Source organism: Mus musculus, chromosome 1, assembly GCF_000001635.26.
Source record: "Mus musculus strain C57BL/6J chromosome 1, GRCm38.p6 C57BL/6J".
Taxonomy (NCBI): Eukaryota; Metazoa; Chordata; class Mammalia; order Rodentia; family Muridae; genus Mus; species Mus musculus.
This window is the reverse complement of record NC_000067.6, coordinates 85,248,390-85,268,083: the sequence shown is the minus strand read 5'-3', so window position 1 is coordinate 85,268,083 and position 19,694 is coordinate 85,248,390. Positions and strand designations below refer to the sequence as shown.

General features: G+C 43.1%; 2 protein-coding genes across 16 annotated transcripts in view; both read left to right on the top strand.

Annotated features, from left to right (window-relative positions):
- Positions 1 to 19,694, top strand: part of Gm38510 (predicted gene, 38510) — a 153,815-nt gene that overhangs the window by 40,932 nt on the left and 93,189 nt on the right. The window lies entirely within an intron of this gene.
- C130026I21Rik (RIKEN cDNA C130026I21 gene) overlaps positions 1 to 19,694 on the top strand; it is a 41,598-nt gene that overhangs the window by 14,800 nt on the left and 7,104 nt on the right. For 5 of the 14 annotated variants that reach the window (XM_006496519.4, XM_017321879.2, XM_006496512.4 and 2 more), the window contains exons 1-5: positions 6,329 to 7,347; positions 8,218 to 8,389; positions 10,615 to 10,698; positions 13,508 to 13,570; positions 13,901 to 13,981. In XM_006496519.4, coding sequence (XP_006496582.1) covers positions 7,111 to 7,347; positions 8,218 to 8,389; positions 10,615 to 10,698; positions 13,508 to 13,570; positions 13,901 to 13,981 — 637 coding nt within the window. In that variant the 5' untranslated portion in view covers positions 6,329 to 7,110. Of the gene's footprint in view, positions 1 to 6,328; positions 7,348 to 8,217; positions 8,390 to 10,614; positions 10,699 to 13,507; positions 13,571 to 13,900; positions 13,982 to 19,694 lie in introns of those variants that run through there. The other 9 variants (XM_030255714.1, XM_030255713.1, XM_017321880.2 and 6 more) reach the window with 3 other exon arrangements.

Here is a 19,694-nt window from a genome sequence, read left to right as displayed (position 1 = left end):
GAAGATTCAAAATTCTCAGCTTCAATATGGTCTTCCCACACATCCCCGTCCCATGTTGTAGGATCCCATTCTTTGCCAATTAGAGCCCCTACTTTAACTGTCAACACACTCTGGGGCTGAGACTTGAATTTTCGCTGTAGTTCAGCCAATCTTATAATGAGAGTTTCCGTTTGATTTTCTGCAACTTGAGCTCTATTGCTACAAGAGAGAAGATTCTCCTCAAGGACACACTTTGCAACTTTTAGATCGTTTACTTGTGTCTGGAGCCTTTTGATTTTATCACACAACTCCTTCCTTTCATTCATCATTTTTTCCACAGATACTAAGAGCAGCCAGCCAGTAAAATCATTTTCCGATTTTTCCCCATCTTGTAGAAAGCTTTGTGCACTGAATCACCTAATTCATTAAGAAAATCAAGGGCATTAGCTTCTTTAAGTTCGGAATATAGTTTCAACCATGGGTCTTCAAAATTCTCTGAGCTCCCAGGAGGGAGAGAATCTGGGGACACTATGCCCCTCCTTAGAAGTGGGAACAAAACACCCTTGGAAGGAGTTACACAGACAAAGTTTGGAGCTGAGATGAAAGGATGGACCATGTAGAGACTGCCTTATCCAGGGATCCACCCCATAATCAGCATCCAAACGCTGACACCATTGCATACACTAGCAAGATTTTATCGAAAGGACCCAGATGTAGCTGTCTCTTGTGAGACTATGCCGGGGCCTAGCAAACACAGAAGTGGATGCCCACAGTCAGCTAATGGATGGATCACAGGGCTCCCAATGGAGGAGCTAGAGAAAGTACCCAAGGAGCTAAAGGGATCTGCAACCCTATAGGTGGATCAACATTATGAACTAACCAGTACCCCGGAGCTCTTGACTCTAGCTGCATATGTATCAAAAGATGGCCTAGTCGGCCATCACTGGAAAGAGAGGCCCATTGGACACACAAACTTTATATGCCCCAGAACAGGGGAACGCCAGGGCCAAAAAGGGGGAGTGGGCGGGTAGGGGAATGGGGGTGGGTGGGTATGGGGGACTTTTGGTATAGCATTGGAAATGTAAATGAGCTAAATACCTAATAAAAAATGGAAAGAAAAAAAAAGTGCTGGTGGATCAACAAGCCAATTCCAGTATTTTAAAAGATTCACCCTTGTACTTCTGTTACTCTAGAACCACTTCTGGTACCAACTTCTGTATTAGTCAGGGTTCTCTAGAGTCACAGAACTATGGATAGTCTCTAGATAGTAAAGGAATTTATTGATGACTTACAGTCAGCAGCCCAATTTCCAACAATGGTTCAGTCACAGTTGTGAATGGAAGTCCAAGGATCTAGCAGTTACTCAGTCTCACGCAGCAAGCAGGCGAAGAAGCAAGAGCAAGAGCTAGACTCCCTTCTTCCAGTGTCCTTATATTGTCTGCAGCAGAAGGTGTAGCCCAGATTAAAGGTGTGTTCCACCACACCTTTAATCCCAGATGAAAGGAATAGCCCAGATTAAAGGTGTGTTCCTTAAACTTGGACATTCAATCTTCTGGAATCCATAGCCACTATGGCTCAAGATCTTCAAACCAAGATCCAGATAAGGATCTCCAAGCCTCCAGATAAGGGTCACTGGTGAGCCTTCCAATTCCGGATTGTAGTTCATTCCAAATATTGTCAAGTTGACAACCAGGAGTAGCCACTACAGCAGCCTTCTCTGCAGTAGGCTAGCTGTCAGAGATTTCTATGGTCGCCCTAACTCCATACTCTGCTTCATTTCGTTGCTTCTGTCCCAGAGCTTGTCTGGTGCTGTGTGGACTTCCTGTGAGCTCCCGTAGGAGTGGCTGGTTCATTGTGACTTCTGACCTCTCTTCTCTTTCTAACGCTCACTCTAAAGGACAGCTCTGTCCAAGAAAGATCATTAAGAGTAAGTTCAAACCTGATCCTGTCAATTGCTGATCTCCCCACTCTTGTGGTTGAAGACAGCTCTGGCCTGAGCCCACAAGTCCTACTTAGGTCAGGTCCCCATAGTTTCCTAGCTCAGAGGGAGGAAGTGAAAGGTGAGCAGGTGGGGAGTGGGTGATGCTCTTAACCCTTTCTGTTCCTGTTGGTTACTGAGCAGGTTAGAAATGGATGCAAATTCTCTCTGTCTCTCTGTCTCTGTCTCTGTCGCTCTCTTTCTCTCTTTCTTTCTCTCTCTCTCTCTCTCTCTCTCTCTCTCTCTCTCTCTCTCTCTCTCTCTCTCTCACACACACACACACACACACACACGATAGGAGAGATGGCCCAGGTTTAAGCACTCGTATTGCCCTAGTAGTGGGCATGGGTTGGGTCCCCAGCAACTATCCTAGGGCTTCCAACTGCATCTCATGCCAACTCCAGATCAGACAGCCTTTTCTGCCTTCCATGGACACTGTACTTGCATGCAGGAAGCACACTGAGACAGACTCATGCATACATAATTCAAAATAAAAATAGAAAAGATGAGACGAAGGTGTGTGATGCCCCCAACAGGGACTCAGTCAGGGCTACTTCTACTCCTGCAGATGTCCTAAGAAAGCACCATTTCTCCTGTGACATTTGGTCAAGTCCACTAGTGATACCAGCAGTGTGCTGTGTCTTTTGGGAATAAATAGCGTGGTTAATCACTGGCTCAGTGCCTTTCATATAAGTAGGTGGAGGTATCTGTCTCTGAGTGTTTGCAGTTTCTGTCTTTGAAGACATTTTTGTTGTGGTTATCAATCTGACAGGCGTAGGGATGGCTGCATTAATCTTTGCTACCTTTGCACTGTCTGTGGAATTCATAGCATGTGTCTGTCTTACCTTCGCTAGCCTGAGTAGAGATTTAATAATGTATTGATCTTTCCAAAGGATGTGAGCATAATGCCCACTTCTTTTAATTCTATGGATTTCTACTTTAATTTCATTGAATCTTTGTCTTCATTGGGATGAAATCACTCCTCATAAGATTGTTCATTTATGCCTCCCTTAGCTTCCGACATATACAAAGCTGTATGTTTCCCCTTAGCCACTGCCTTTGCTGTGTTTCAGATTTAATAATTTTTAGACTTCAGTGCTTTTTTAGTGTAGGAGAAAGGGTCACACTTTTGCTTGTCTTACCCCATTAAAAAACATTACATTCATTTATTTATTGTATGTGTGCAGGTGCCACAATGTGTCTTTTGAGATCAGAGGACTACTTTGGGGAGTTAGCTCTCTCCTACTACCATGTAGTTAGTTCTTAGGGGAGCAAGCTCATGTCCAGAGACTTGGTGGCAAGGCCTGTATCAGCTGAGCCATCCTCCCAGACCCTCTTTTATTTACATTAGTTACAGTTTTTAAACGTACTCTGTTTTATAATTGTGCTATTATTAAATTATCCACATTTTGACTCATTATGGACACAGAGAAATACCTACCATGTTTGTAAATATTTTCATTTTACTCTTTTTTTTTTTTTGGCTTTCCTTTCTTTTTATGCCCTTTTGGTTTTAGTAAAACATTTTATGATTCTTTCTTCCTTCGTTTCTTTCTTTCTCTCTCTCTCTCTCTCTCTCTCTCTCTCTCTCTCTCTCTCTCTCTCTCTCCCTCTCTTTTTCTTTCTTGAATTCCTTTACCTATTTTTTTGTTGTCTCATTTTGTTTTTCTTTTTTGCAGTACTGGGGATCAATTCTGGGGATTCTCTTGAGAATGACTTTTGGAGAAACTTTCATATCTTGTCTCTGTTTTTTCTAAACAGTGTGTGAGCATGTTCGCTGCTTATTACTTCATGGCATTTGTAGTTTAGTTTTGACACTTTGGCACTCTTGTATTTCTGACTAATTTGCTGCATTTTCTAGTTGGATCAGTGCATCACATGTGAAACTGCAGTATTTGAATTTACCGTCTGTGAAATAATTTAGTTCCAACTCAGATTTTATGGGGAGTTCATTTCAGATTCCACATGAAACCAGGGTGTAGTGGTGTGTGTTTTTAACTCCAGAATTAGGGAAATATAGACAGTTGGATCCCCGGAGATGACTGGCCAGCTAATCTGGCTGAACTAATGATATCCGGGTTCAGTGAGAGACCCCATCTCAAAACATAAGGTGGAGAGCAACTGGACTCCTTGCCCAGGCATATGCCAGGCACATACACATGAGCAAGCACATATACATAGACAGCCTCCTTAAGTTTAAAATAAAAATTATTGTATATTTTTATATGTTACTACATATAAATTTTAGGTTCTTTAAAAAAAAAAGACCCTCTCAAGATTTTTTTGGTAACAGATAACTTTGATATTCTTTGTGTTTGTTTGTTGTGTAGTCCTGACTTGTCTGGAACTTGCTATATAGACCAGGCTGGCCTTGAATTCATGGAGATCCTCCTGCCTCCTGCCTCTGCCTCCTACGAGCTGTGATTAAAGGTGTGCATAACCACACCTCTTTTAAAAGAATTATGAAGAACCCCAAAAGCTATCTCTTGGTGTTAAATTTAATGAGATTTACCATTAATTATAAGTTACAGCTTCAGGCATTTAGAATATTTATCCATTAAAAGTAGTACCAAAGAGTTCATCATTATCACAAGTGTGCATCCTAATGAAAAATAACAAGATTTTCTAAAATAAAATTAAAGGGGAAGATACAATCTTGCTTTAGCTTCTCACAAATGTCCTTACTTTCCTGCTTGGTCAAAGTCACAGATGCCCTGTTTATCTCTGAGTTCAGTCTGCTGCGATGCCACAGCCCACAGGCACCTGTGAATATCACCCAACATTTTTGGGCAGAGGAAAGAGAAAAGGGGCAGATGGTATTTCAGGATTGTTCTGAGAATAGTTTGTTCTTTTTGGCATCTGAAAGAGTCTTGAGCAGGGGTCGTCAGGCTATACCCTGAGAGGCACCATTCTCAACTGCTTAGCATGTAGGTATTGGCATTTTAAGTGCTTAAAAAAAAGACACATCTTCAGTGGCAGCAGGAGGGGATGTGCTGATGTGGATGGGAGAAATCTCACGAGACTCCATTCCTAGATGAAGAGCCATAGCTATTAATGGCTGTTAACAAAGAGAAAATCAACCAGTATTCTCCAGGAATGAACCCTCTGTTAGGTTATCCAGTGCTTAGTGGTCAGCCCTAAACACACATGCATAGGAGTGCAGGTTGTATGTATGTGTGTGTGTGTGTGCGCGCGCATGTGTGTTATGTATATATGTGTGTGTTTATATATAAAACAATAATTAGAGATGGTTTTGAGAGAAAGTGAGAAAGGAAGGCATGAGGGGATTGAAAAGAAAAGGGAGCAGGAGAAACGATGTAAACACAGTATTCATGTATGAAAATTTAAAAAAATATATAAACATTTAAAATAAACAAAAGGAAAACATGTGTCCCAATTTATTTGATTTAGTTTTCTTGTTAATTATTTAGGTTAGCATGAAAATGATGGGTCTCCGCATGGCATCTTCATACTTACATACCCTATTTTTGCTCATTCCCTTCCCCTCTTGCAGGAGTTGGTTCTCTTCTACTGTGTAGGTCCCAGGATTGAACTCAGGGCATTAAACTATAAGGGGAGGACATTTATCCATGGAATCGTCTCACCAGCTCTCCTTCCCCCCTTTTTTGTTTTAGAAATTGATTTATTTCTTCATTATTTGAGACAAGGTTTCACTGTATAGCCCAGGCAAACCTTGAAGTCACTAGATAAGGGCCAACAGGTTGCCTCAGTGGATAAAGGTCCTGACTGGGACCTGAGTTTGATGCCCAGAACCCATACAAGAGTGAAAACAGAGAACCAACTCCTCAAAGTTGTCCTCTGATGTCTAAATATGCAGATATTGTAACAATACTAACACTAGGTAAAGTGAAAAAGAGGAAGTCACTATGTCGGCCATGAAGGTAGGATGCTGTGACGACAGGCATTGGACCATGCCCAGATGATTTCTCACTTCTGTCATATGAACATACATCATAATTGGTTTCCATTTGCCACCCAGAATGGGATCAATTACACAAACACTCCTATGTGTCATTGGACTTCTTGGGCCTTTCGTTCTCAGAGGATCTTCTCCCTAAACACTGTCTCTGGACAGAGAGAACTGGCCACCTGAGATGTCAGGCATTGCAGCAGCAGTGTAGTTAATAAGTGTGAGACTCCATTACTGCAAGAGATAGGGAACCAGGAGGAGAGAAGAAAGCATGTGGAACCATGGATGAACCACACATGAGCCACACATGTCTCAGTCCTGGGTCAACTGCATTGCCTTTACAAATGAGCTGGAAGAAGAGGTTCTGCTTTTTTATTTTAATGTCATTTCCATTTACCCTGAGGTCTATAGATTGTGTTCCAGTTTCATTTCTTTCTTTCTTTCTTTTTTTTTTTATTTTTGGTTTTTTTGAGACAGGGTTTCTCTGTATAGCCCTGGCTGTTCTGGAACTCACTTTGTAGACCAGGCTGGCCTCGAACTCAGAAATCCGCCTGCCTCTACCTCCTGAGTGCTGGGATTAAAGGTGTGTGCCACCACAAACAGCCCAGTCTCATTTCTGTTGCTGTGATAGCATACACTGACACAAAGCAACTTAGGGGAGAAAGAACAGGTCCAGGTTACAGGCCATCATTGCAGGAAAGTCTAGGTGGGAACTTGAAGCAGTTGGTCATGTCCACAGTCAAGAGCAGAGAGCAATGAGTACAAGCGTGCCTGTCAGTGTTCAACTTGCTCCCTACACTTAATGCCACCAAGCCATTTCCTTTTACCTAGGGATTGGTGCTACCCACAGTGCACTGGATCTTTCCATATCAACTAGCATAATGCGGACAACCCTGGACAGAAATACCCAGAGATTACCCTAATCTAGACAATCCTTTATTAAGACTCATACAATCCAAGATGATTATAGATTGTGTCAGGTTGACAATTAAAACTAATCACAGTACTGGACAAGATAGAACATAATTTAAATCTGAGCACTCAGGCAGCAGAGGCAGGTGAAATCTATGTGTGAGGATAGCCTTGTCTACATAGTAACTTTTAGGCAAGCCAGACTTACAGATGATAACCCTGTCCCGAGCAAATCAAACTCAAAGCACCAGAACTTGATCACTAAATGAGATGTTTAAAATTTTAATTTTATATTAGCAGACCAGTCTTCATGTCAGTAATTATCCAGCCATTGGTAGCATCTTGTAAACCAGTATCTACTTCTGCATGGAATCTGTCCCCTAGGACAATCCCAGAGGACCAGAATGAAGAGGAGTCAGATGACTATCAGCTCATGTTCAAGCACTTCAAAGAAAACAAGGTGGAGATCGCAAGTGCCATCACCAAGCCGTTTCCTTTCCTCATGAGCCTTCGAGACCGAGACTTCATCTCGGAGCAGAAGTTTCAGGTGAGTGTGGAGAATGAACTCAGTCCTGACAGCAAGCCTGCCCTGTGCTGTATCATGCTGTACTTCTGGGTGTAGCCAACAGGCTGAAGCACCTCCAGGGATGAAGGGACATCACCTTTGTAAGTCAGAAGATAACTGGAGGGATAGACATCACAGGAACCATTTACATTCACCTCTGCAGTAACTGAGGCTGAGGCACATGGTGACAGCGACGAATAGCAAGCAGGAATGCTCCGAAGTGCAGAGCATCCCAGGGTCACTTGTGTAATGTAACAACAGATACTAGGATGCAAGTAGACACACCTAAGCTGGACTGCCTTCCAAAGCCTACTTACTCCAAATCCCAGAGCCAGAGGCAGTTGGGTCATGTGAGGACAGAACTCGGGGAGTCCTGTTTGCTTCTCTATCTTCAAGTTGTTCCTGGTTCTTCAGGCAACTCTGAAGCCCTAGAATGGGAGGTACAGGTCAGTGATGGGATCTGCGGTGATAACAAAGACCTTTTCTTCTTTATGCATTCTCTTTGCCCTGTGGCTAGGATGCTATGCTCAAGCTCTTCAGACAAGCTCAGTCCTTGGGGAGTTAATTGTCTGGACCCCAAGGCTGCCACTCATGGTCTGTTAGGGCCTGGCTTTTACAGACATATCATTTAATTATTCATCAAACCCTCTCTTCCCTGTCTACTATTTGTCAGCATCAGAGCTTCTTTCAGATGAGCTAGGGTCTGTTAGTACAGAGGACATGTAAGATGTCACCTCGGTATTTGCAAAACTCAGACATTTTACAAAAAAAGAGAAATGGTGTTTGAACCAATGTAAGCCTCATATAACCCATAAATCCATCATGACACAATTCTGCATTCACTATTTTAAGGAATATCAAGAAACATGTAAGAACCTGGTCCCAGTGGAGAGAGTCGTGTACGACGTCCTCAGCAATGTACAGAAGAAGTTTAGCCGGGATCTTCTGAAAGTGATATTCAGCAAAACACATCTGAAGGCCTACCCCGACTTAAAGGAGACTCTAAAACACTTCTTCCTAAATGGTAACTATAGCTCTCACCTGCTTCAGGGAAGGAAAGACAATTTCATTCTTTTTTTTTTTTTTTTTTCCGAGACAGCGTTTCTCTGTGTAGTCCTGGCTGTCCTGGAGCTCACTTTGTAGACCAGGCTGGCCTCAAACTCAGAAATCTGCCTGCCTCTGCCTCCCGAGTGCTGGGATTAAAGGCGTGCGCCACCACGCCCGGCTCATCCATTCATTCATTTTTTCATTTGTAGTTGACATATAATTTAATGAGAGACTATGTCATGCCAAGCACAGGGGGAATATAGGAAACACATATGGCTCATGTCGTCAGGAGCTTACACATAGGCCAAGTAACACAGAGATAACTGCTCAGCCGCAACCTGATTTTCATGCTATGAAACACAGTATGAAGGATGAGTTTCTTTAGACAGGAGCCAGCTCTGTCTGAGGCTTGCAGACATAAGCAATGGTAAAAATGCAGAATTTGTCATTCAGCAGAGTAACTACTCTACTACTTCAGTTTTCTTCTTTGAAGAGTAGAGAAATCACAAGGGGAGCCCAGGTTGGGCCCAGACACTCGAGAGAGAAGCATGTGTCAACTGAGAGTGTGAAAACAAAGTGGACTTTTAGAACCAAGGTGCTGGCACGTTGTCAAATGAACATAAAATCAGCAGGTCTCAGGTAGAGAACAGCCTCTGTTGTTCCCACTGGCTCCCTGTAGCTTCAGCTTTCTGGCTCCCCTACCTCTAGAGGACTCTCCCTTGCAGAAGGCATAGTCCATCAGTTCTGGTGTAGACTGTTGCTGCAGAACTTGGGTGTGGTTCCTGTTCCTATTGCTTGGACATTTTGAAATGCAGCTCTGAGGGCCAAGAGCTGGGGTTTCACTCCTCACTTGCCACCCGAGGGTCACTGGCAGCCAAGTCACTTCCTGTGTTGCCAGCAGGATGCACTTTTTCAGTTTCTCCTCACTTGTCCTGCCTGGGGAAGCTTCCTCTTCAGGGCTGTGCTTCTCTGTAACCAGAATAACTTCTCTGACTCAGTTCGAGCAGAGTCTCTCTATTTCTCTCTCCATCCCTCTATTTCTTCTTCTTTCTTTCATCCTTGATTTATAGTAGCTTTCCCCCTTCCCTCTCTATCCCCCTTTTCTCCCCTTCCCTCTCCCTCCCTCCCCTCTTCCTCCTTTTTCTTCTCTTCCCTCCCTCCTTCTCTTTTCTCTCCTTTTCCCTTCCTCCTTCTCTTTCCTCTTCATCCCTCTTTTCCCTCTCTCTCTCCTCCTTCCCTCCCACCTTCCCCTCTCCTTTCCTCCCTTCCCTTTTCCTTCTTCCCTCTCCCCTCCTTCCCTTTCTTCTCTCTCCCTCCCTCCCTAACCTTCCTTCCCTCTCTCTTCCTTCTTCCTCCCTTCCCCCTACCTCCCTCTCCAACTTCCCCTTCCTCTCTCCTCACTCCCCCCCTCCTTCTCCCTTCCTCCCTCCCTCCTTCGCCCCTCCCTCCCTCCTTCTCCCATCCCTCCCTCCCTCCTGTCTCTCTAAGCCTTCTCTTCCCCTTCGGAAGCCCCCTGCCTTTCCTCTCATAGCTGTGTCACTTATAAACATCTGCCTTTACTAATTGGCTTTCACACGCCTCTGATCATTTTGAAGAGCTATAAACCATGATATAAGCATTCCCACTGCCTGTCTGTCTCCAACCTTCCCGGATACCAGAAGGGTTAGTAGGCTGCACAGAAACACTAGAGTTTGGTGTGCACCTGGATATGTAACTGAGATGCAGTTCGGGTTACAACTGAAATCCCTAATAGCTTTCTTTCCCTTCTCCCTGTTCATGTCTACTTCATGTTACCTGGTCCTCAGAGAAACAGCAGCCAAGAGCTGAGTTTCAGCACCCACTCAAGCCTTGAGAAAGCCAGTTATACCTTCACAAAATCTTGATTTTTACATTGAATGGTTATTCAAAAAGTTTCTGCAAATCATGTCATTTATCTCCACAAGCTTGCCAATTTAGAAGGACAAACTCTGTTGTTCCACAGTGCTTTATGCCGTAGAGGAAGAGCACTGGGGACCAAAGTTTAGAAGAAAGTAATAAGGGTGAGCAGAAAGAGACAGAGCAAGGCTCTGGGTGAGTGGGGGTGAGCATCTCAGATGAGGTGATGTAACTCACCTGTGTGCTGGGAGCTAGAACCCAGAGAGAGTGCTTGGAAGTCTCTGCTTCATAACTGTCTGATTTGGTCATTGTCTTGCCTCTCCTCAGTTTCTGACAGTCACAGGACTCATCAGAGGATAAATGGAAGAAATGTTGAAGAGAGGCCCAGACTGCCATCAGTTGTTAGGGAAGGTGATTATGTTTTTAGAACACAAAATAACTCACTGATACTATTTTCCTGCCTTAATCCTTCTCTAATGACCATTTCTAACACACACACACACACACACACACACACACACACACGTGTGCGAAAGCATATAGCTATCCATATATCTACCAATCTATCCAACTATATATACCCATCCACTTACTCACCCACATACCAATACAAACATCTAGCTATCCATATACCTGCCAGTCTATGCTATTCATCTATCTATGTATCTATCTATGTGTCTATCTATGTATCTATCTATGTATCTATCTATCTATGTATCTATCTATCTATGTATCTATCTATCTATGTATCTATGTATCTATCTATCTATCTAATCTTTCATCGATCCATGCATTCACCCAACTATCCATCAATCTAACCACCCATTCACTTCACTCCTCCTGATCCTCCCCATAGATGGATAGATGATGTTCAATATTTGAATTTTCTCAGGAGACACAAGCAGTATAGAAGCTTCACGTCAGGGTGTTTGAGATCTGTCTTGAGTGTAGACCATACACCAAGAGAAGGAAGCTGAGAACTCTAGATGCATCCAAGGATATTGAGTTATGAGTGACAGTGTTTCACCTAACTAGACATGGAGTCCTAATGTCAGCATTTGGGGTACACTACCAAAGAGCACTGGTCCCCTTCAGCCACTTTTCCATGGTTGGGACAGGAGTGTGGACATGATGAATAAAATGGAAGCTGAGCCTGGGAAAGACTTCTGAGGAGAACCTGGGAAGGGGATGTCCTCTTTATCCACAGTGAACAGAGACATCTATGATAGGAAAGGATGATGAGCAGAACACACAGAAAGGGAGAAGAGGAGACATTTAGATTCAACTTCGTGGGAAAACCAGGAACAGCAAGCTTACCAAAGAGACCGGACTGAGCTGGGGAAATGAGTGCTATGGGGGAAAGGGCTAGGCTCACTTACACCACGAGGTGCAGAGTAGAATATGTGGAGAAGATTACATAAAACAGAGATGCTAATAGACAGTGTAAACACTCATGAGCCCTACACACAGAGAAAAAAAGTGAAGAAGAGGGAATTAAAAATCAGTAGGAAGCCAGTTAAATGACACTTGCTGCCAAGCCTGTTGGCCTAAGTCTGCTCCCTGGGACTCACATTTATACAGGAGAGGGCTGATTCCTGTAAGTTTTCTTCTGACCTCTACATGTGTGTCATGGTATGTGAGAAACTCTCCCACCCCAAAATGAATATATCAACAAGCAGCAGCAACAACAACAGTAAAAATAACAATAAGTTGAGAGCAAATCTTATCTTCTGGGAAGGGAGGAAACAGTTTGAGACTTTGGAGGGAAGGAGCTAGGAGCTGAAAGCAATTTCTGGCCCAAGGCGATTACATCAGCTGTGGGTTTTCAGACTGTGGTGCCCCCAACTCTCAAAGTGGCATTGGAAAACATGCAGGGACAATCAGTCTCTCCCAGTCATTCTTATCTGTTCCCATCTGTAAGTTAATGATCCCCAAACATGAACTTCATACCTGTCAGCTTCCTCATCTGCAGGCCTGGCTATCTTCCTTCACCTCCTCCACAGACTTCTCTATCTGGATGCTTCAAAAACTTCATTATGAGGCACTGGCACAATTCCATATTATATCTGAGTTGACAGAGGACCTGTCTCCTCTGCTGGTATCTCTGTTTCAGCCCGGGACACTATTTCTCCATTCTGAAGCAGGGTTGATACCGACTGCTCCTCCCTAATGTAAAACCATCTTCTACTTACTACATCTGTCCATTTTTTTTTTCCAACAGAAAAGGCAAATCAGATCTCCCTAATTCCAATTTATTTTATTTTATGTATATGACCATTTTACTTGCAAGTATAAATTTATACACCACATGCTTTCCTGGCATCCAAAGAAGTCCCAGTAGGGTGTCACAGTTTTGGGAACCCAAACTGCAGAGCATTGTGAGCTGCCACGTGGTGCTGGGAATTGACTCTGGATCCCCTGGAAGAGCAAAAAGTGCTCTTAACTGCGGAGCCATCTTTTCAGTCCCACAAATCAGATCTCTTATTTCATCTTAAGACTAAACAAACAGCCCTTGATCTCAAATGCCTTTTCTCATTTCATCTTTCCCCATCAAACGTACTCTCTAGAACTCAACCAGACACTCAGGGAAATGCAGTTGGCAAAGTTTCCTCTCTCCATGAGTTCAGCAACTTCCTGGTGTCAGCAGCATTGGCTCCTTTCCTCCCTGAATACTGCAACTTCCTGTCTGCCTCTCTTGTCCTAGAGAACAGTGTATGAAACTTTCTTAGTTATTTTGGTTTCTTGGTTCTTCTTTGATCTATTGCCTGTTGTGGGAAATAGGGAGAAATACTTGTGATTGTAGCTTCGAACAACCTAATGCTTATGGGTAGAATATGTGGGTCCTTTATTCATGTCAAAGTGTTGGTTACTGGAGAAGTACTGTGTCTTGGTCTTCTGACTATTTGTGATACACAGTCAATGTTGTCATTTGGATTCCTTGTACTCCTGATTTTCTTTATATGAGTACACTGTAGCTGTCTTCAGACACACACCAGTAGAGTGTGCATCAGATCCCATTACAGATGGTTGTGATCCACCATGTGGTTGCTGGGAATTGAACTCAGGACCTATGTGAGAGCAGTCAGTGCTCTTAACCTCTGAGTCATCTCTCCAGTCCCCTGATTTTCTTATATTCCCTGAACTTCCTGGTTCCACTTGAGCACACTGAGGTATTATCTGGTCCCTCTGCATGGTTGATTGACTTCTTGTTTCTCTTCAGCATCCAAAACGAATGATGAACAAGCAGAGGAGATGCTTAGCCTCCCACAATGCAATGGAGGAGGTGAGTCTTCATTTGTGAGTCTGCTAGAGAGAAAGAACCCACCCCTTTTCCCATTTGACCCTGTTCTTTACATACTCAGGCGAAGTCATAGAGGCAGAACCAAGGATCAAAATAATGGGGAATGAGATGTGTAATGAAGGAACAGATGGGTGGTCAATCCTTTGGTGACAGAGAAGAAGCCTTATCAGGCTCCTCTTCAGAGTCTCAAAACATGGCCATTCAATGCAGGAGACACTAAGCCCCCTTATAACTTTCTGTTTGTCAGAGGCCACTCTCCTGCGGCCATTTTCCTTGGCTATTCTGAGTCAACTGAGTAATTGTTTCCTATAGAGGGAAGTAGTTCTTGTGAACAAACGTGTGATGAACAAGAGCCCCAGGATGACCTGCCCTCATCCCTGAGACAAGAAGCAGGTGAGTGAGGGGAGCACGGTGTGGTCTGCAGGGTTGTGGAGGCTGAATTTTGAGCTGGGTTTTCCTGCTGTGATTGCTCTGTATGCACATCACCATGAAGAGACGGTCATGCACTGGCTGTTCTTTTATTTGCCTATGGCATTCTGGGTAATTTCAGGGTGGTAAAAAGTCTTGAGAACATCATGAAAGAATATAATTTATTAGGTGCTCACAGGTCACTTTTTTAGGAATCTGCTGGGTGGGAGAACACTCATTGCTTTTGTCTTTTCACGGTCACTAAGGTCGTAATATATTGAAACTATAGGACAATTTCGTGTTCTAATTTCTTGATCTCCATGGAAACCAAGTAATGTTGATTAATCATTTTTTTCTTATCTTTTTTCCAAGAACCTGTCAAAATTCTTAAAGGGAACTATTGTATCATTTGTCTGATACAATTCAATAAAATCCAAAACTATTTGACCCATATACTTCATGTAATCTGGACCATATACTTTCTATGCATTCTTTGATACATATGTCATCCCTTCATTCCTAAAGCTCTTAAGACTTAGTCAGGGGAAATTGTTACAAATTTAAGGCTCTAGGTACATAGAAGTGAGTAAGATGCTGGCATGTTTCAGAACTTGAAAAGGACAAGGAGATCAGAGATCAAGTTTCCAGATGATTCAACATGGGCTCCATGTTCTCTGAGACAGATGGTTAGGTTCTTGTGGTCTGAACCCAACATGGACGTTCAAGGGTCTTCTGACACTTAAGGGAGCCTGCAAGGGCCCATTGTAAAGAAGTTTTACTTACCAAATAGGAATGCTTAGGAAGAGAAGAAGAAGAAGAAAAAAATATCTCAGAGAATTAGAAAGCATGTGAATGTAGAATGTAGTATTACATAAGAGTGGGGAGCCCCAGAAGAACAGAGCTAGGAAATATTAACACAGAGGCCATGTAAAATGTAGTATGTACTACAGAGGTAAAGGTGGATGATGAAGAAGACAGCAGATTCCAGGGAGAGAAAATCTAATGCTAGCGAGAGATGCAAAGACCTTCCCAAGTACCATTTTTAACTGGTACTAACCAAGTTATTTTAAACTAATGATGAACTATGCTTGTGAGTCCAATTCTCTCAGAATTGTAGAGGATATGTGCAAGAATTGAACTGAGCCAATTGGTGGATCTTCATAAGTGGCTATGTTTGTGTGGGGGGGCTGCTGGTTGATTTCTAGTAGGCAAGTAGAATGTGGCTGTTCCTGATTGGTGACTGTCCAGAAGTATGACTATACAAATCATCAGTTGGCTTGTAGAAGTTCATTGCTGGTTGATTAATCATTAAACTTAATGATTAATTAGGATTATTCTGGTTGCTGCTTCTTTATGGAATCATAGAATAATGTATTTCCTTAGTAGTATAGGAACTTTTAAAGATTTGTTTTTAATTCTGTGTATGTATGTGTGTCTAAGTGTGGTTTGTGCATGTGCATATGAGGAAATCCTAGAGGCCAGGAGAGGATGTTGTAACCAGAGTAGAGTTGCAGGTGGTTGTGATCCATCTGATACTGGTGCTGGGAACCAAACTAAGGTCCTCTGGAAGATCAATGGAAGATCTACACTAAGCCATCTCCCCATATCCAGTACAGGAACATTCCATTTTTGGTTTCTCTTTTGGGAAGTACATCATTTGAAGCTTACAAGAGAGACAATTAAGTAGTGTCTGTATTGAAATGTCTTTTCTGTTAGAGGACACTGAATCTAAACTCCTAATCCTACTTCACTAAGTAAGGGTTATCAATCAATGGTTTGAGAGAATTGTGTCTGTGGATAGGGAGAGAAAAGGGAAGTTATAGTATTTTAATAAATTACTGGTGTAATATAATGCTATACAATGGGTTTTGATAGTATTCTTTTCCCATCACCAACTCATCCCAGATCCTCTCCAAATTCTGTCTCTTGCCTGTATTTGTGTGTCTCTTGCTCTCTCTTAAAAAATCAAAACAAACCGAAAGAACAAAAAAAAATACTCAAACAAGAGAAGCCTCCACCCCCCAAAACCACAAAGTTTGTGTGATCAACTACTCCTGAGTGAGGAGCCCACCCTGGATGGGGTTGACATACCCAGTGGTGCTCTAGAGCTTGACACCCCATAGAAAATAAACGTCTAGATGAGGCACTGATCTTCTCAAGCATATAACATTACATTGCTCATCAAGCAAAAGTAGAACATGAAAGTACTAAGATAATGAGCTTAGGAGAGATGGGAGAAGCTACTGTGATTAGGCGAGGCATTCCAGGGAAGGGACAAGGGCTTTTATCACATCTAGTCAGGTCCTGGTGGCTTAGAATGATTGATTATAGAGACAAGCATAGATGAGTCTTTCAGGACCTCTGAAATACATCTGTGACCACATAATCCGGAAGTTCCATTTTCAAAAAGATCTCAACTTCACAGTTGAGGGGCTTTGTCAAAGAAAGCAACATTTCCCCGAGAATAGTGTAGAATGACAAGTACTGGTGGGGAAGTGGAGCCACTAGAGAACCTCCTCCCTTGTTATATAGAGCTACTTGACAAACATGTAAAGCCCCCCACCCCGGAATTCCATTGTGAAGTGGAACCATTAGTTAAGTCCTGCTGATTATTAAGTACAAAACGCAGAGTGGTTGTGAGAACACAAGGAGGAGCCTGGGTTCTGCCGTGGGAGACTGGCTTTGAGACAGCAACCCCATGATGAATGGAAGAAGGATGTGTGGTTCTCAGTGTGAACAGTGTGTTGCCATGGGTGGACTACCAGGCTCTCAAGAGAAGCACGGGCTATTAGGGGGACATCAATGACCTGATAGTAGTTGACTCAAGCTTATATCCACAGTGAGAAAAATGACTTATTCTCAGACTGGCAAGCCATCATGTGCCTTTGTGAACGTTCCATGGTAGAGTAGGACCAAGGTTCTTTGTACTTTGGCTTCTGTCTGGTGGGTGGGTCCACATTCATTAATTTGTGAGGCTGACTTGGCTTGGGAACTTGTCAGACCTTCACGTCCATCTGTCTGTTTTGTTCCGTTATTTTCTGCTATTCAGAAAGATGGGCGAATCAGGGGCAGAAACAAGGGAAATCACTTTTTAAAAGTTCCCGAGATTGAATGTAGCAAGAATAAACATAGAGACAGAATATTTGCTACATACTGTACCTACAAATTAAGACAGAAATTTCTCTATGTTGATTTCTACACGCATCTTTAACTAACCTGACTCAGAAATAAAAGCACAATGAAACAAGTTCCAGTTGAGACTGAGTCACTTGGTGTGGTGGTTCAGGAACACTATCTGAATTGTGCACAAGCAGTCTGGAATTTGCATCTGTAGGACACTCCCAGCAAGCCTTCAGATGATCTTATGGATAACAGCATATATGGAAGCTGGAGACTACCACTCCCATACCTGAAGCTGAAAGCTTGTTGAGTGAAGGCCCTGGTAGGGGTGGGAGGAGACACTGCACTCAAAGCATATGGCTTCTACAGAAAAGGCCACAATTGGTTGTGTCTAGAACTTCGAGAAGCAGGTATTTCAGGGTCTGTAGACTTTGCAAAGCAGAAGTGGTTAGGCACAGGCTACCCTGAAACAATCATCCAAGCAGTTGGAAGGTGACTACTGCTGATTGGCTGGATTTAAAATTTGTACCACCGCTTCTGATTGGGCAGATTTCAGATGTATGGTTAGCAAGCAGGTAGTCGATGGCTAAATGGGAAGGGTTGGGAATTGGTAACATCAGCAAAGGTTTCCTTTGACTGTTTTCAAAGCACAGTTTTATTCTTCCTCGTGGAAGATAAGAACGTTAAATCTTTCTTTATGACTACCTGTAGTAAATTAAAGGTGGGAAATGAGAAGTAATGTAGATGTGGAAAGAGAATGGCTCCATTTGATCTCAGGTGTGATTGCTGGAGCAGGCATTCTGTTCACATCTTTTTCTTTTTTTTTTTTTTTTTTTTTTTGGTTTTTCCAAGACAGGGTTTCTCTGTGTAGCCCTGGCTATCCTGGAACTCACTTTGTAGACCAGGCTGGCCTCAAACTCAGAAATCCGCCTGCCTCTGCCTCCCAAGTGCTGGGATTAAAGGTGTGCGCCAACACGCCCAGCTCATCCATTCATTCATATTTTCATTGATAGTTGACATATAATTTAATGAGAGACTATGTCATGCCAAGCACAGGGGGGATATAGGAAACACATATGGCTCATGTCGTCAGGAGCTTACACATAGGCCAAGTAACACAGAGATAACTGCTCAGCCAGAACCTGATTTTCATGCTATGAAACACAGTATGAAGGATGAGTTTCTTTAGACAGGAGCCAGCTCTGTCTGAGGCTTGCAGACATATGCAATGGTAAAAATGCAGAATTTGTCATTCAGCAGAGTGACTACTCTACTACTTCAGTTTTCTTCTTTGAAGAGTAGAGAAATCACAAGGGGAGCCCAGGTTGGGCCCAGACACTCGAGAGAGAAGCATGTGTCAACTGAGAGTGTGAAAACAAAGTGGACTTTTAGAACCAAGGTGCTGGCACGTTGTCGAATGAACATAAAATCAGCAGGTCTCAGGTAGAGAACAGCCTCTGTTGTTCCCACTGGCTCCCTGTAGCTTCAGCTTTCTGGCTCCCCTACCTCTAGAGGACTCTCCCTTGCAGCAGGCACAGTCAATCAGTTCTGGTGTAGACTGTTGCTGCAGAACTTGGGTGTGGTTCCTGTTCCTTTTGCTTGGGCATTTTGAAATGCAGCTCTGAGGGCCAAGAGCTGGGGTTTCACTCCTCACTTGCCATCTGAGGGTCACTGGCAGCCAAGTCACTTCCTGTGTTGCCAGCAGGATGCACTTTTTCAGTTTCTCCTCACTTGTCCTGCCTGGGGAAGCTTCCTCTTCAGGGCTGTGCTTCTCTAACCTCTTCCCACCTCGCCTTTGGCGCTCTCCCATCTTCTACTCTGAGATGTCACCAGTCAATTAAAATGTGTCATTGGTCTGTCAAATGGCTCACTACCTCGAGGTCCTTGCCACCAAGCCTGGTGACCTGAATTTGATCCCTGCAACCCATATGGTGGAAGAACAGACCCAACTCACAAGTTGTTTCTTGGCCTCTCCATGTGTACCATGGAACATATGCCCAACCTCCACATACTGATAAATATCATAATTATGATAATGATAATAATGATAAAAACACTGTGACCTTTCTGATACTGTCATCCATTGGTTTCCCCATTGCTTCCTGGAAGCCTTCCAAGTCCGTTTTCTCCCACCTCAGTTCTTTCCATGGTCCTGGATGCTTTCAAGTGCTGGGATAGCAGGCAAACGATCCAATACTCCAGCTGCTCAAGTCTTTATCTCCTCACGTCTGGTTCTTGTTTTCCATTCACAAATTCTTGGGTTCTCATGCCCAGAAGTCATCCTTAGGCTCTACCATTGTCTGTTCCCTAGCTTAATTTCCCAAGAACTGATTCAAAGAATTCTCATTTTAACACTTGTCCTTGAAGCTTGCTCCTTCTAGTTCAAAACTCTGATCTCTTCTTCCTTCCCAGCTGATCATTTAAAAAGGTTAGGGTTGAGATCAGAGAGATAACTCGGAGTTAAAACATACACATATACACACGTGCAAGTGCACAATTAACAGACAAAAACATAGTTGAATTCTTTAAATAAAAAAGAATGACAGCTCTATGTGACTATAAAAGACTTTGTTTTCTT